Source organism: Musca autumnalis, unplaced genomic scaffold, assembly GCF_047663935.1.
Source record: "Musca autumnalis isolate F117 unplaced genomic scaffold, ASM4766393v1 scaffold_1, whole genome shotgun sequence".
Lineage (NCBI taxonomy): Eukaryota > Metazoa > Arthropoda > Insecta > Diptera > Muscidae > Musca > Musca autumnalis.
The window spans coordinates 155,541,912-155,555,724 of record NW_027411644.1 but is presented as its reverse complement, the minus strand read 5'-3'; the positions used below and the strand labels follow the sequence as shown (position 1 = coordinate 155,555,724).

The 13,813-nt window shown below is 36.1% G+C and overlaps 1 protein-coding gene across 1 annotated transcript; it reads right to left on the bottom strand.

The window, feature by feature from the left end:
- Positions 1 to 13,063: 13,063 nt before the first annotated feature.
- LOC141389075 (uncharacterized) lies at positions 13,064 to 13,463 on the bottom strand. Its single transcript, XM_073960122.1, has 2 exons — positions 13,442 to 13,463; positions 13,064 to 13,395 (listed from the first exon to the last, which is right to left on the bottom strand). The coding sequence occupies exons 1-2, from the start codon at positions 13,461 to 13,463 to the stop codon at positions 13,064 to 13,066; spliced, it is 354 nt and encodes a 117-aa protein (XP_073816223.1).
- Positions 13,464 to 13,813: the final 350 nt, after the last annotated feature.

Here is a 13,813-nt window from a genome sequence, read left to right as displayed (position 1 = left end):
TATGAAAGTGTATATACCCTCGTTAGCATAAATGCTGAGGGTATAATGAAACAATTAATTTCCGTTTGTTTATGAAAAAGACTAAATACAAAATTTCAGCAAGTGCGGTAAAACAATGTGGCTAACCTTCAAAATACCGCAATTCAGGAGGTACCGTTCAATGGGGGCTTTATCAAAACGTCGATATATACCTACAAATTTCTGACGGAAAGTTTTAAAACTCAGAGAAGACTAAATACCAAATTTCCGATATCTCGGTAAAACCTGTAAAATGCCGAAAATCAAGAGGTACGCTTCTATGGGGGATGTAGGAACCCGCGGACCTATACTGATAATTCTCTTCTGGAATATTTTATAACCCCATGAAAGACTAAATAACAAATTTCAGTCTTTCGCTGGGATATTGACGTCACGACCTTCAGAATTACGAAAATTGGGAGGTACCGTTGTATGGGAGCTATATCAAAACGTGGACCTATACCGATTAATTTCAGTTCGAAAGGCTTTTACCTCCAACAAGACTAAATACCAAATTTCAGCCATTTCGGCCACAACCTTCAAAATACCGAAAATCGGTAGGTACCGTTCTATGCGGGTTATATGAAGGCGTGTACCTGTACCGAAAAGTTTCTGGGGAAAAGTGTTATACCCCCAACGAAGACTAAGTACCAAATTACAGCCATTTCGGTGTGATAATGAGACTAAAACCTTCAAAACTCCGAAAATCGGGTTGCACCGTTCTATGGGGGCTATATCAAAACGTGGATCGGTATAGCCCATTTGCAATACCAAACATCCTAGGAGTAATAGAAACTTCTATACGAAATTACAAAGCTCTATCTTAAAAGTTGCGAGCTGTATTTTCACTTGATTTCAACAGACGGACGGACAGACGGATGTGGTTATATCGGCTTAGAATTTTACCCTGATCAAGAATATATATACTTTATACGGTCTCCGATGAATAGTTCGATGTGTTACAAACGGAGTGACAAATTTAATTATACCCTCCATATTTTGGTGGAGGTTATAATGCCGAATTTTTATAAGGCTATTTTACAATCAATAGCAACGCGTAGCGTATGAGAGCGGTATCGGGAAAAATGGAGAGAGGAGAAAAATCTTTTCCTTCAGAATGACCTGTGAAAATTCTACCAAAAAGTGAAACATCAAACTGATGGCTTTGATACAGGGACATCCTCCTATAGAAACCAGGAAATTACCTTCCTGGTAACTGATGCAGATAGTGTGGTCGGGATATGGAAAGAGCATTTTTCCAAACTGTTGGTATCCAATACTAACGAAGACGATAAAGATACCACAGATCCAATCCCAGAAGATGGTATTGAATGTTTAGCGCCCGGCCAAGATTCGGTAAAGACAACAATAAACCGGCTGAAGAATAATAAGGCAACAGGAGCCGATGGCCTACCAGCAGAACTGTTCAAAACCGGAGGCGACATGCCGATAAGGTGTATGCATCAGCTAGTTTGCACCAACCATCTGGCAGGGAGAACGCGTAAGCATCCTGTGTCCCGTCCACAAGAATGGAGAAAAGACTGTAAGCTCTAAATACTGGGACATAATGCCTACAAAATAGTGTCAAGGATATTTTGCGAACGACAAAAGCCTAGGGCGAACGAAATAATTGGTCCATACCAATGCGGCTTAAGACCTAGTAAGACCACCATTGACCAGATATTTACCATTTTTTCGATTATAAAGCAGTCTTTGGGAGTCCGCTACGCTCAAAGGTATTACCAGCCATGCCTGAATTTGGTATCTGCTCAAAGCTCATTTGGCTTCGTAAGATGACTCTAACTGATACCCGGTCCTCAGTTAAAATAGGAAAGAACCTCTCTGAAGAGTTTAGTACCAAACGAGGTTTCAGACATTATAAAAGAAATGGCACAATATACACCAATAGCCATATGTTATTTCCTTTTGCTGATGATATAGACATTATGGGATGATCAGTAAGGGAAGTAACTCATACCGTTAAGAAAGTTGAAGGAGAATTTGCTAAAGTGGGACTCTCGCACCAACTGTGAAAGTTGGGTCTTATAATTTTGAGGTAGTCAAAGACTTCGTCTACCTCGACACCGCCATAAACTCAACAAACAATATCAGTTGTGAAATACGAAGAAGAATTGTAGTGGCCAAAAGATATTACTTTGGCTTAAGTAAGCAGATTAAAACAAACATTCCGTCAAACAGAAGTAACACTTAAGAAAACACTGATAATACCCGTGCTAATGTATGGTTCCGAAGCATCGGCACTTGTACAAGCAGATAAGACAGTGCTTGGTGTATTTTAGAGATACAATTTTTCGAAAGATCTACGGTCCAATCTTTGTTGACGGTGAATATCGACTACGTTCGCAGCTGTATCAACTATAAAACGACATCGGTATAGTTGAACGTATCGAGATTCAACGATTGCGTTTCCTAGGCTGTGTTACAAGAATGAGTGGTGATGAACCCGCCAAAAATGCGTATAAATACGGGCCGCACGCAGAACTGGAAGGCCAAGGCTTTAATGGAGCGAACAATTAAAATACGAAATCAGAAAACCCGATATCCCAGATTGGGAAAATAAAACAACAAACAGAGAGGAATGGAGATCTTTTATTAATTCGGCTTATGAAAAAAATGTTTTGTAATGGGCCAGCTAAGTAAGTAAGTTCTATAACGTGTAGGATTAGGTATAGGTCTGTACGATAACCCAAACAATCTTACTGAATGCTGTTCGATAAAAAAATTGTTCGGTAAAAGAAAGCGTGTTAAAAGAGGTGTTTTGGCAGTTCTGTGACGGGAAAATATGTCCAGCAAAAATTTGCAAGTTTAAAAAGATGACTTTTAATCGGCTATTCAATATAAACCAAATAAAATGCAATATTGGTACATTTTTACAGTGTTTTTACGGTGTTTTATTTAAATTGCATTTCAAATCTGTAACTCATTTTTGACACAGTTGCAGTTGACCAATCGGACTAAAACTTTGCACACTTTCCAGATTTGGATGACAATACATGAATATGAAAATAAAACCAAGATTGGTCCATTTTACAGTGTTTTAACGGTGTTTTATTTAATTTGCATTTCAAATCTGGTAACTCATTTTCCACACAGTTGCAGTTGACCAATCGAACTGAAACTTTGAAACCAAATCCAATATGGGTCCATTATATAGCGGTACGAGCCGATTTAGTTCAAATCCAGTAACTCATTTTTAACGCAGTTGCAGTTGACTAATCGAACTGAAAGTTTGCACACTTTTTAGATTTGGATGACAATACATGAATATGGGTCCATTTTTTCCTACAGCCCTCATATAGCGGTACGGCCGGTACATTTTTACGATTCTCAGAATTGAAGAAAATTAGTGAGAAATAAATGTTATGTAAGTTTAATTATCTCATGTGACTCTAAAGTTTATTTTCAATTGTATATCTGCTTACAGTGACTTCAAAAATTGTCCATAATTTTGATAAATTCAAATTTTAAAATCATTGTGAAAATGATCACGCACAAGGTTTTTTCACCGAATCACCTTATAATTATGATTTTATGTAATCTTATGGCAAAACTCAGCACGCTATGATACAGGGATATGAGGTTGTAAAAAAGTCATAACCCTAATGTACGTACTACATACAGGGTTAAAAATAACTATGTATAGTATCAGGGACGTATGTAGGGGGGCCTGAGGGCACGGGTCCCTTCAAAATTGTTTGGTCCGATACATTGTTTGAGCTACTTTAAGAAATTATTACGTTTTTTCTCCAATATAATTTTTCTTTTTAGAAAATTTAACTGAAGGCCCTGTTCTGAAAATGTACTGTATTAACCAGTTGTCTAAGAAATATTTAATTTTGAATACTTTTTGTGAGAGTAACTTCCAGTAAAACTGAATTACTTCTATATGGTATGTCATTTCATTATCAAATAACAAAGGGTCGCGGAATTTTGTAATGAATATAAAGGTCTTGCGACTTTAGGTTGATTCTGTATTCAAAAAAATAATTACAAGTTCAATATAGTGCGGATTGGAAGTTCATGAAATGAAATGTCCATTGGATAAAATGAACGACATATCAAGGGTTTTCCGTGTAGTAAATCTAGAAAACTAATTAGAATATTGTTTTACTGCTATAACCAACATTTTGTATTCCTCTTTTATATCAACTTGTTGCTAAATAGTAGGAGAAAATAATGGAGAAAAATTAATTTTTGTGCGTCATAAAGTGCTAATATCTGCTATAAGTAGCATACCAAACTAAATTTTTGCCTATCAGTAACAAATTTGTACATGAAAACAACGCTAAAAGAAATAATGGTCGTATGTTTTGACGAAATCCCCTTCAAACAATTTGGAGTCGATTTAGCACAATTTGTCCGTCTGTCTGGCTAGAGCTCAAGGTAACTCTCAAACAGATCAACATATTTGGACCAAATGTAGGATCTCGCAACATTTTGACCCAACTTCATATCGGTACACTCCTTCCGGCACTTCCCCCACAGAACTTCAAAATATTTCCCTAAAATGGTGAGCACAATAACTCGATTTTTTCGAGACATAGATTAGGATCGAATATGAATTATAACGGTTCAATCCTTCAGGTACATTCCAAAAAAAAATTTCAATTATCAGATTTCACCACAACTGTGAACATCCTAAAATTACTCCCAGACATATATCACGTACCAAGAGTGTCCAAATGGGACATCATCTTCGAATACCTCCCTCACAAAAGTTCAACACAAATCCAGTTAAAGGCTGTTCGAGGTTCCATTGACCAATGGTAATCCTTGCGGTCTTTTTTAGAGCGATATTCTATTTTTCGTGGATAAGTTCATGGTTATGTCAGGAATGGTCCAAAAGCTCTAAATCTTACGGTGGCCAACTAAAAAAAAATTATCAAATGGAATGACTTAAAAAATTAAGTCCAATTCCATACTCCATTTTGGAAGTGGACTTAGTTTTGGTCCATCGGTCCATTCTTTCCGGTATCTTCTGCGCATAAGTGCCAAATTTTGCGCTTTAATCGAACTTATGTATCACAAATGTTTCGATATTTTTGTCGGAAAGTTTATATGTCCAAAAAAGATCACGAAATTCTGAAATTCCCTGACTATACAATTTTTAGGAAAAAGATTTTGGTTATGTAGCCCTTATTCAATCTGTCTATAGATAAAAGTCTCAACTCACAAAACAGGCTGAGGGTATATCTCTGTCAGCAAACTCGACTGATATTTTTATACTTATTTTTCAGAAAGCAAAAGTTATAAATTTTCATAAGTTTACCTCCACTGTGCCGACAGAAGTGCAACCATTGGAGTTTTTCGACTTAACCTTTTTTGTCAAGACTTAGCTAAAATTTTCTGGAAAAATAATAGTTTTGGTGTTTTATGACATAAAAAATATTTTTTCTTAAAATAGTTGGATATAGAACCAGCTTTGAAAAAAGGAGCCGAAGACAATTTTTGATTGGAAATATTCGATACACGTCTAATCTGCACTCGCGGATTCGAGCTATTATTCTTTTTTGGAAGTGTTTATTTCAATTAATTAGTTAATACAAATTCAAATAACATTAAAAGATTTTCATTAGGGGCAAGTCCATACTTCCTGAGAAAATAGCATGAAAGTTGCAAAAAAACCCCTATGACACGGTTTGAGATGGTTGGAGCTAAAGACAACTCTAGAACGGATCTGCCGATTCGGTACAACATTTAGCCTTAGTAATATTTTGTCCAAACATAGTTTAAGTTCGAAGATAAGCCATATCGGTCCACTCCTTCAGGTACCTCCCCCACAAAAGTTCAAAAATGTTCGGAAAAGTTGTTCGTACGATAACTCTTGAAGGCAGTGGCCGAATTGGTCCATACTTTACACATTCTAATATATCTTCCTGATATAGATCAGGTTCAAATATGGACTATATTTGTCTACTCCATCCGGTACCTCCCACACAAAATTTCGGATAAGTTCACTTTAAGACCTGATATCAAATCACTTTTATTTTTGTTGAAGCAACTTGCAATCTGCCTCAATTACGATGGTAAAAGTTTTTTTCAGGGGAAGGTCCATACTTCTTGAGAAAACAGCCCGAAGGGTGTAAAAACCCCATAGGCACCATATGTAGTGACCGGAGATCCACTTCCATAATGGTCAATGTCCATCCATTCCGTTTAGTTTCTCCTCCGCAAAACTATTGATCTTTAATCCTAATCAACATTTTTGTCGGTTCAAACGCCCAACATTTTTAAACCCCCCTAAATACATACGTTTTTTGGGGAAAAAATTGTTTCAAAATACACAGGCTGAGGGTATATCTCTGTCGGCAAAACCGACTGATACTTTTTTACTCGTTTTGTACTTATTTTCCAGAAAACAAAAGATATAAATTTTCATAAGTTGACCTCCTCTGTGCCGACGGAAGTGCAACCATTGGAGTCTTTTGGCTTAACCTATTTTGTCAGGACTTAGCTTAAATTTTGCAGAGTTTGTTTATAGAGAAATTTTTTCAACTATGTTTAGTAGTCTCAAACAGTACCGTGGTACTGTAGGAATCGGAGTCTATGAGTCGTAGTTTGTATCGACCGGATCCATATAAAAATGTTTTCTTTTTTCTTAACGTAGTTTTCTGAATTTTTAGTTGGCATTTACGGACTCTATCACTTCCGGAAAAATAGTAAAATTTTGATGTTTTATGACATAAAAAATATTTTTTTTCTTAAAATAGTTGGATATACAACCAGCTTTGAAAAAAGGAGCCGAAGACAATTTTTGATTGGAAATATTCGATACAAGTCTAATCTGCACTCGCGCATTCGTCTAATTAAAAGATTTTTGAGATAGATCTTCTTATCAGAACCAGTCTTATTGGTCAAAAATGTATTCAATTGAAAACTTAATTAGTCAAAAATAATATAAAACTTTTTTAATGGGACTGAAGTTAGTGTGTTATATCTGGATATGTACTTTAAAGAAGAAGAAAAGGCATTATGCTCGGAACGAAGTGTTTATATCCTCCACCACATTAAGACACTGTATATCTCTATTTTCTACCTATTTTCACCACGTTCGGCATGAAAGTTTTCAGACCAAAAGGATTTCCAAAATCCATATTATTTAAAAACAAGTGTGAAAAGGCTATAGTCGGTACGGGGCCGACCTACGCCAACCTACTTTGCATAATTTTAAAGATGGGATTTTCTACATTCTTAGTCAGGCTTTGCTTTTAGAAGGTCCCCAACCAAAGGTGTGATATCCATCATTATTATTAAAATCGCAAAAATGAAAAGTTGGGTTCTATTAGCGACTATTGCGATATCTTAGTCGTTTGACCACCTACGACAACCTACGTTACATTGTTGTAAAGGTGATATTTTCTGAGATATATGCTTTGGAATAAAATGTTGACTTTTTCTCCAAATAAATTTTTTGCTCATTCCGACCCCTAAATATTATCCGACCATCACAAAAGGCTTTTTCCTCTGTGAGACCTCTATTATCCCTCGAAATTTCGTGACGATCCGATCAAAATTGCGACTTGTAGCGTGATTTCCAAAAAAATGGAAAAATGGGATGTATTACCGATTATTGCGATATCTCCGTTAGTTGGGCACCTACGCCGACCTAGTTTGAATCATTGTAAGGATAGGATCATCTACTTTCATAGTCAGGCTTTGCTTTTGGAATGTCTCCAATCAAAGCTGTGATATTCGTCATTATAATTAAAATCGCAAAAATGAAAAGATTTGTTTTATTTGCGACTATTGTGATATCTTCGTTGTTTGATCACCCACGAGAACCTACTTTACATCATTAGCAAGGTGATATTTTCTACTTTCATTGTCAGGTCTTGCTTTTGGTATACCCCATATAGAAGCTGAGATATTCGCTACGGAAAAAATGTTGTCTTTTAACCAAATATTTTTTTTGCTCATTCCGACCCCTAAATATTATCCGTCCATCACCAAAATCAATAGGTTTCTTCCTTTGTTAGACCTCCATTAACCCTCGAAATTTCGTGACGATCCGATCAAAATTGCGACCTGTAGCGTGATTTCCAAAAAAATGGAAAAATGGGATGTATTACCGATTATTGCGATATCTCCGTTAGTTGGTCACCTACGGAGACCTAGTTTGCATCACTGTAAAGACGGGATCTTCTACTTTCATAGTCAGGCTGTGCTTTTGGAAAGTCCCCAACCAAAGCTGTGATATTCGTCATTATAATTAAAATCGCAAAAATGAAAAGATTTGTTTTATTTGCGACTATTGTGATATCTTCGTTGTTTGATCACCTACAAGAAACTATTTTACATCAATAGAAAGGTGATATTTTCTACTTTCATTGCCAGGTTTTACTGTTGGTATGCCCCATACAGAAGCTGAGATATTCGCTTTGGAAAAGAACGTTGTCTTTTTATCCACATAAGTTTTTTGCCCATTCCGACCCCTAAATATTATCCGGCCATCACCAAAATCAATAGGCTTCTTCCCCTCCGGGACCCCCATCAACCTCCAAAATTTCGTGACGATCCGATCAAAATTGCGACCTGTAGCGTGATTACAAGGTTTAGATGGACAGACGGACAGACGGACGGACGGACGGACGGACGGACTGACGGACTGACGGACGGACACACATAGCCAGATCGACTCAGCTCGTCGAGACATTCATTTTGGTATATATAAGTATGGGTCTACGACCATTATTTCGATGCGTTACAAACTTTTTGGCCAAAACCAACTTATAATACCCTCCCCACATAGTGGTGTAGGGTATAATTATGCTCATGGCTTCGAATTATAGAAAATCTTTCGAAAGCGAAAACGTAAAGCTATATTAGCAACTCTCTGCGGGATTTAGAACCCAAAATGTCAAATAAGAGCTAATGTGGTTGAAAATTCTGACATACATTAAAACGTGAACCTATAGGGGTAATATTCATTTGAAAGATTTTTTAAGTATTGCGTCAATACTGTTCTGGTTCATTATCAATTCTAAACATCCAAGGACTAATATATTATACTCTGTTCCAAATTTCAAACTTGTATTTTAAATATTGTGATCTCTCTCTATTGAATGTGTATACTTTGTATCTATATTGCATATAAAATCACCTAAAAACTCTTTAAAGTAGCTTTACGTAACGCTACACAACATTTTTAACTTTCATGATTTTTGGTCAAGTTTTGCCCCCACCGAAATGAAGTCCTGCATAGGTCTCTGTATAGTATAAACCAAGAGTGCTTCGAAGCTTAACAGTAAAACTATTAACGGGATGATTAATTTATGTTAGATAGTGAAGCCGGGCTCTGGACGTTAATAATTATTTATTTGCACAACAAGATGAAATCTTTTAATTAAAATACAGGTTTAATTGTTTAATGAACTATCCGTTTTAAATATTTGACAAACATATGATTATTTTTACATTGTATAACAATAATAACAAATTAACACAATTTGAATGATTAATTTCAAAAATTGAATAATTACATTGAATAGTTGTTGATAAAGAAGTTGAATAGCATTTTGTATTACGTGTGGAAGAGAGTTCCAAAGACGAGTGGAATTGACATAGAACTCTCCAGGCTTCTCCACCTAAAGGGAATCAGTACAGTGTACACATTAGGGTGGGACGATTCTAGCACCTTCTTGGACCCTTCGCGTTTTTGATTCCTGGGATTGTACTGAGCAAAAAATCCACTAGACTATATGTCTACGGTGAAAATCGACCCCCCCCCCCCCCCCCCCCCCCCGATTTTGAAATTTTTTACCCACGTTTTTGGATATTTTGGCATATTACAGCCAAATTATTGAGATTTTCCATCCAACACCAAGAAAAAAATTGTATCCAAAATAATAATTAAAAATTCTATAGTAAATCGCAAAAGCATTGGAACGCTCCTTTAGGCAGTTCTAGCATTGTGGATAAAAACTAGTGGCCTTTTTTACTCAGGAATCAGGAACAAGAAGGGCCCGAAAAGGTGTTTTTCCTTCCATACAAATCGCCCCGGCCTAGTACACATGTTTGTATTTGTATCGTTTTTCTGTATTGGGAGTCGCATATCCCGGAATGCCTGCTCCGGATTCTTTTGGTACGTGTCGGGACGGCGGAAAACCCAGGACCAATTTATATACTGTAACGTCCACCACACTCTAGCTTCGGGGAGATGCAATAGATGTCGGAAGTGGGTGCATCTCAGGGTTTGTTCTGAATCTTCCAAGCGAGGGACTACGAGGGGACTATGTTGCTGCAGATTGATAGCTCTACGTTTTGCACTGTCAAAGAGGACGCCCATACCAGAATTAGCGGAGAGTAACCTGGCAACTCGTCGTTTGTCTTGTATCAGACCATCTCCCAATAATTGTCTCCATCAGCAGACCGCCCGATTTCAACAACTCTGAACTTACCAGCAGAGGCGACGGGAATAGTAAATGAGCGTGGTGAGCTTTGTCGTGCCAACCCCAGTGACCCCAGAGTCAATGAGCTGAAACTAGAAGTCACCGGGTTGGTGGTTCAGCATAAACCGAACAAGTGGTCAAGTCATTTGAAGAGTTGCAACTCTGGAGCCGGAATAAGTGAAGTGTGGGCAACGGTTTAGTCACTCACAAACCCTGGAAAGAAGGAAGATAGGACCTCAGTCACGTTTGGTGACGTTACGCTGACTGATCCGAAGAGGTGTGCAAGTTATTTCATTCGACAGTTTGTCGAGCATCCCGGAACTGACAGGGAGAAGAGAAGAGTACTACGTCGTATTAGATCTCTTCCAGCCTAGGATGAACCATCACAATTTACAACGGATGATGTTGAGAATGTCATCAAGAACGCTAAACCATCCAGAGCGTTGGGTCCTGATGGAATCTCCATGGTAATGCTGAAACAGCTGGATAGGCTAGCATGGGCTTCGTAAGCAGCACAGCAAGACAACAGTACTGCATGTGGTATCCGATGGAATTGCAATTTTCGAATTTCGAAAAACATTTTTTTTTTATTCGACAAAACATTTTTTTCGAAAAAATGTTGCCAGAACTGCAATTTTCGAATTTCGAAAAAAATTAAGTTTTGCTGAATTGTGCTCAGTTTTTTCGATATCTCGTACCATTTTCGAAAAAACCGATATTTTCGAATACATGACAGAATTGCAATTTTCGAATTTCGCAAAAAACAAAAGTTGTGCTGAATTGTGTTCAGTTTGTGCTCATTTGTGCCGCAAAAACTTTTTCGATATATCCTACCATTTAAAAAAACGATATTTTCGAAAATACGATAGAATTGCAATTTTCGAATTTCGAAAAAACAAAAGTTGTGTTAAATTCTATTAAATTTGTGCCAACTTGTGCCGTTTAAATTTTTTCAATATCTCTAACCGTTTTCATGATATGGTAATTTCGAAAAACCAGTATTTTGTATGAAAAATCACTGTAATTTCTGCAATAATACAAATATCGAGATGATCTTTTTTGAGCTGAGTTTGACTCGCTGAGCACAATTTTTCGTCCATACATTGGAAATTTCCAACTTTACTCGTTACTCGCTCAAAATGAAAAAAATCCTATCACTTCGTTTAAATAGGAAGTTTTTAATTCTGTAAATTGTGCTGAATTGTGCTCGCCTAGCACACATTTTTCGCCTTACATTGCAAAATTCCATATCTACTCGTTACTCGTTAAAATAGCAAATAATGTTTTTCAACGAAAAATCACTGTAATTTTTGCAAAAATACAAATATCGAGATGATCTTTTTTGTGCTGAGTCGGATTGACGGAGCACAATTTTCCGTCTATACATTACAAATTTCCAAACTTACTCCCTGAAAATGAAAAAAAAAACTACGTAACTACCGTAAAAATAGTAATTTTTCAATATTGAATTAGCTGCCTCAATTACGACGGTAAACGTTTTTTCAGGAACACGTCCATACTTCTTGAGAATGCAGCCCGAAAGGTGTAAAAACCCCCTATGGTACCATATGTAGTGGCTGGAGGGCACGATAACTCCCGAACTAATCAACCGATTTGGTCCAAAATTTGGCCTCCGTCATATTTTGTCCTAACATAGTTTCAGTTCGAAGATCGGCAATGCCGGTCCACAACTTCCGCACTTCCCCCCAATATTTAAAAACTGTCATAAAATGGAATGTTCGATATCTCTTGAACGGGCCAATCCAAACTTTGGATCTCCTAATATTTTGTTATCTCTTTAGGGTACCTCCCCTACAAAAGTTCAACATATGTGTCTGATGCTGTTCGTTGTGGTCCTGTTTAAAGCGATATTATGTTTTCCGTGGATAAGTCCATGCTTCTTGGCATACTGGCATTACGAATGATAAATTAAAGCAATGATCAAAGGAAACGAAAGAAAAAAAGGACTCACACGAGATATTTTTCAATGTTATGTTGATTACTTTTACTGGAACAATAGAACAATTAACTTTCTTTTCGCACAAACAAACTTTCTTTATACATAATATTTTCACACAATTTTCACTTCTACACTGTTTTCTAATCATGTGTTTTTGCTTTGTTTCTTTCTATTCCTCTAATATTGCCATATTTATACTAAATAATAAGATTTTCGGAATTTATCAAATCGATCGAAATCTGAAGAAGCTAAAACAAAAACCATCGAAATGATATTACGGTATTGAAACCATTCCGATCGGAATCTGTGACATGCCTGATAAAGTGGATTCGATATAAAAATCCCCCGCTCATATGCACTGTTTTGCTTGCATTTTCTGCAGTGTTTATATCCGATAAATAATGTATGCCAACAGCTGGATAAATAGCTTGGTTCTGAAAGGTCTGCTGATTCGCAAATGCAGGATATGTCGTTAATAAGATGAAGAATTTGATTCAAATAAAAAATAGTGAATAAAAACGCTTATGATTATTAAATTCCAATATTTAATTTGTAAAATATTGACTTCCTAAAAAGTATTAAAACAACTATTAAAATAATCATTATCGTATCTTACATATTACTAAGTTTTATTTATTTAAAACTAAAAGGATGTTATATAAATGATATTGACATATTATCCATAATAGGCAGATGCCGTTGGGAAATCTAAAATAAGAAAATTGGCTGGTACAAAGGAGTACACTTTTGATAGACGATCCTGCATTACTGTTTCAACAGATCGTCTAATTGCAGGCTTCAAAATTTGATACAATTCACGCCAATTATCATTGAACAGAGCGTTGGCACTCTCCTCCAATTCCTTTTCACCATGGAAAAGATTGCCCAAGTAAATCTGGAAACTATCGATACTTTTTATATCTAACTGTAGCTTTTCAATGTCGGTAAATGTAAATCCACCTTCGTCACGCAATTTCAATTTCATTTTAATATAGACAGTGAATTTTTCTGAAAAAAGAAAACAAATATAAATATTAATAAAGTTTTTATTTACTTAAGAAAAAAATTGAAGTCATTGTGAAACATGTTTTAATCTTGAACAAATTCTACTTTAATATAAATCAATTTTAGTGGAATCTGATCTGGTTTCGAGAGAAGTAGTTTTAGTTTTAATTGATGATGATTGTGTTAGAAAAATTTAAGCATTGAACAAATATTTGTATAGGAATATAAATAAAATTTTTGATTTTTAAGTTATTTACCTGTGACCAAAATCTCAAAGAGTTTGTTTATAAAAATATTAAAATTTTGCATATGTGACAACCGTTATTTTAGATATAAGAATAACTTTTACCAACAAAAGAAAGGTCTTCCTATGGGATCGTCAGCATCACCGATAGTAGCCGATATTGTAATGGAAGAGCTA

Bases quoted from the DNA above. Each gene is read 5' to 3' on its own strand.
- LOC141389075 (XM_073960122.1), bottom strand. From the start codon at position 13,463: ATGACTTCAATTTTTTTCTTAA. The intron at 13,396-13,441 runs GTAAATAAAAAC...TTCTTTTTTCAG, and splicing joins GACTTCAATTTTTTTCTTAA to AAAAATTCACTGTCTATATT.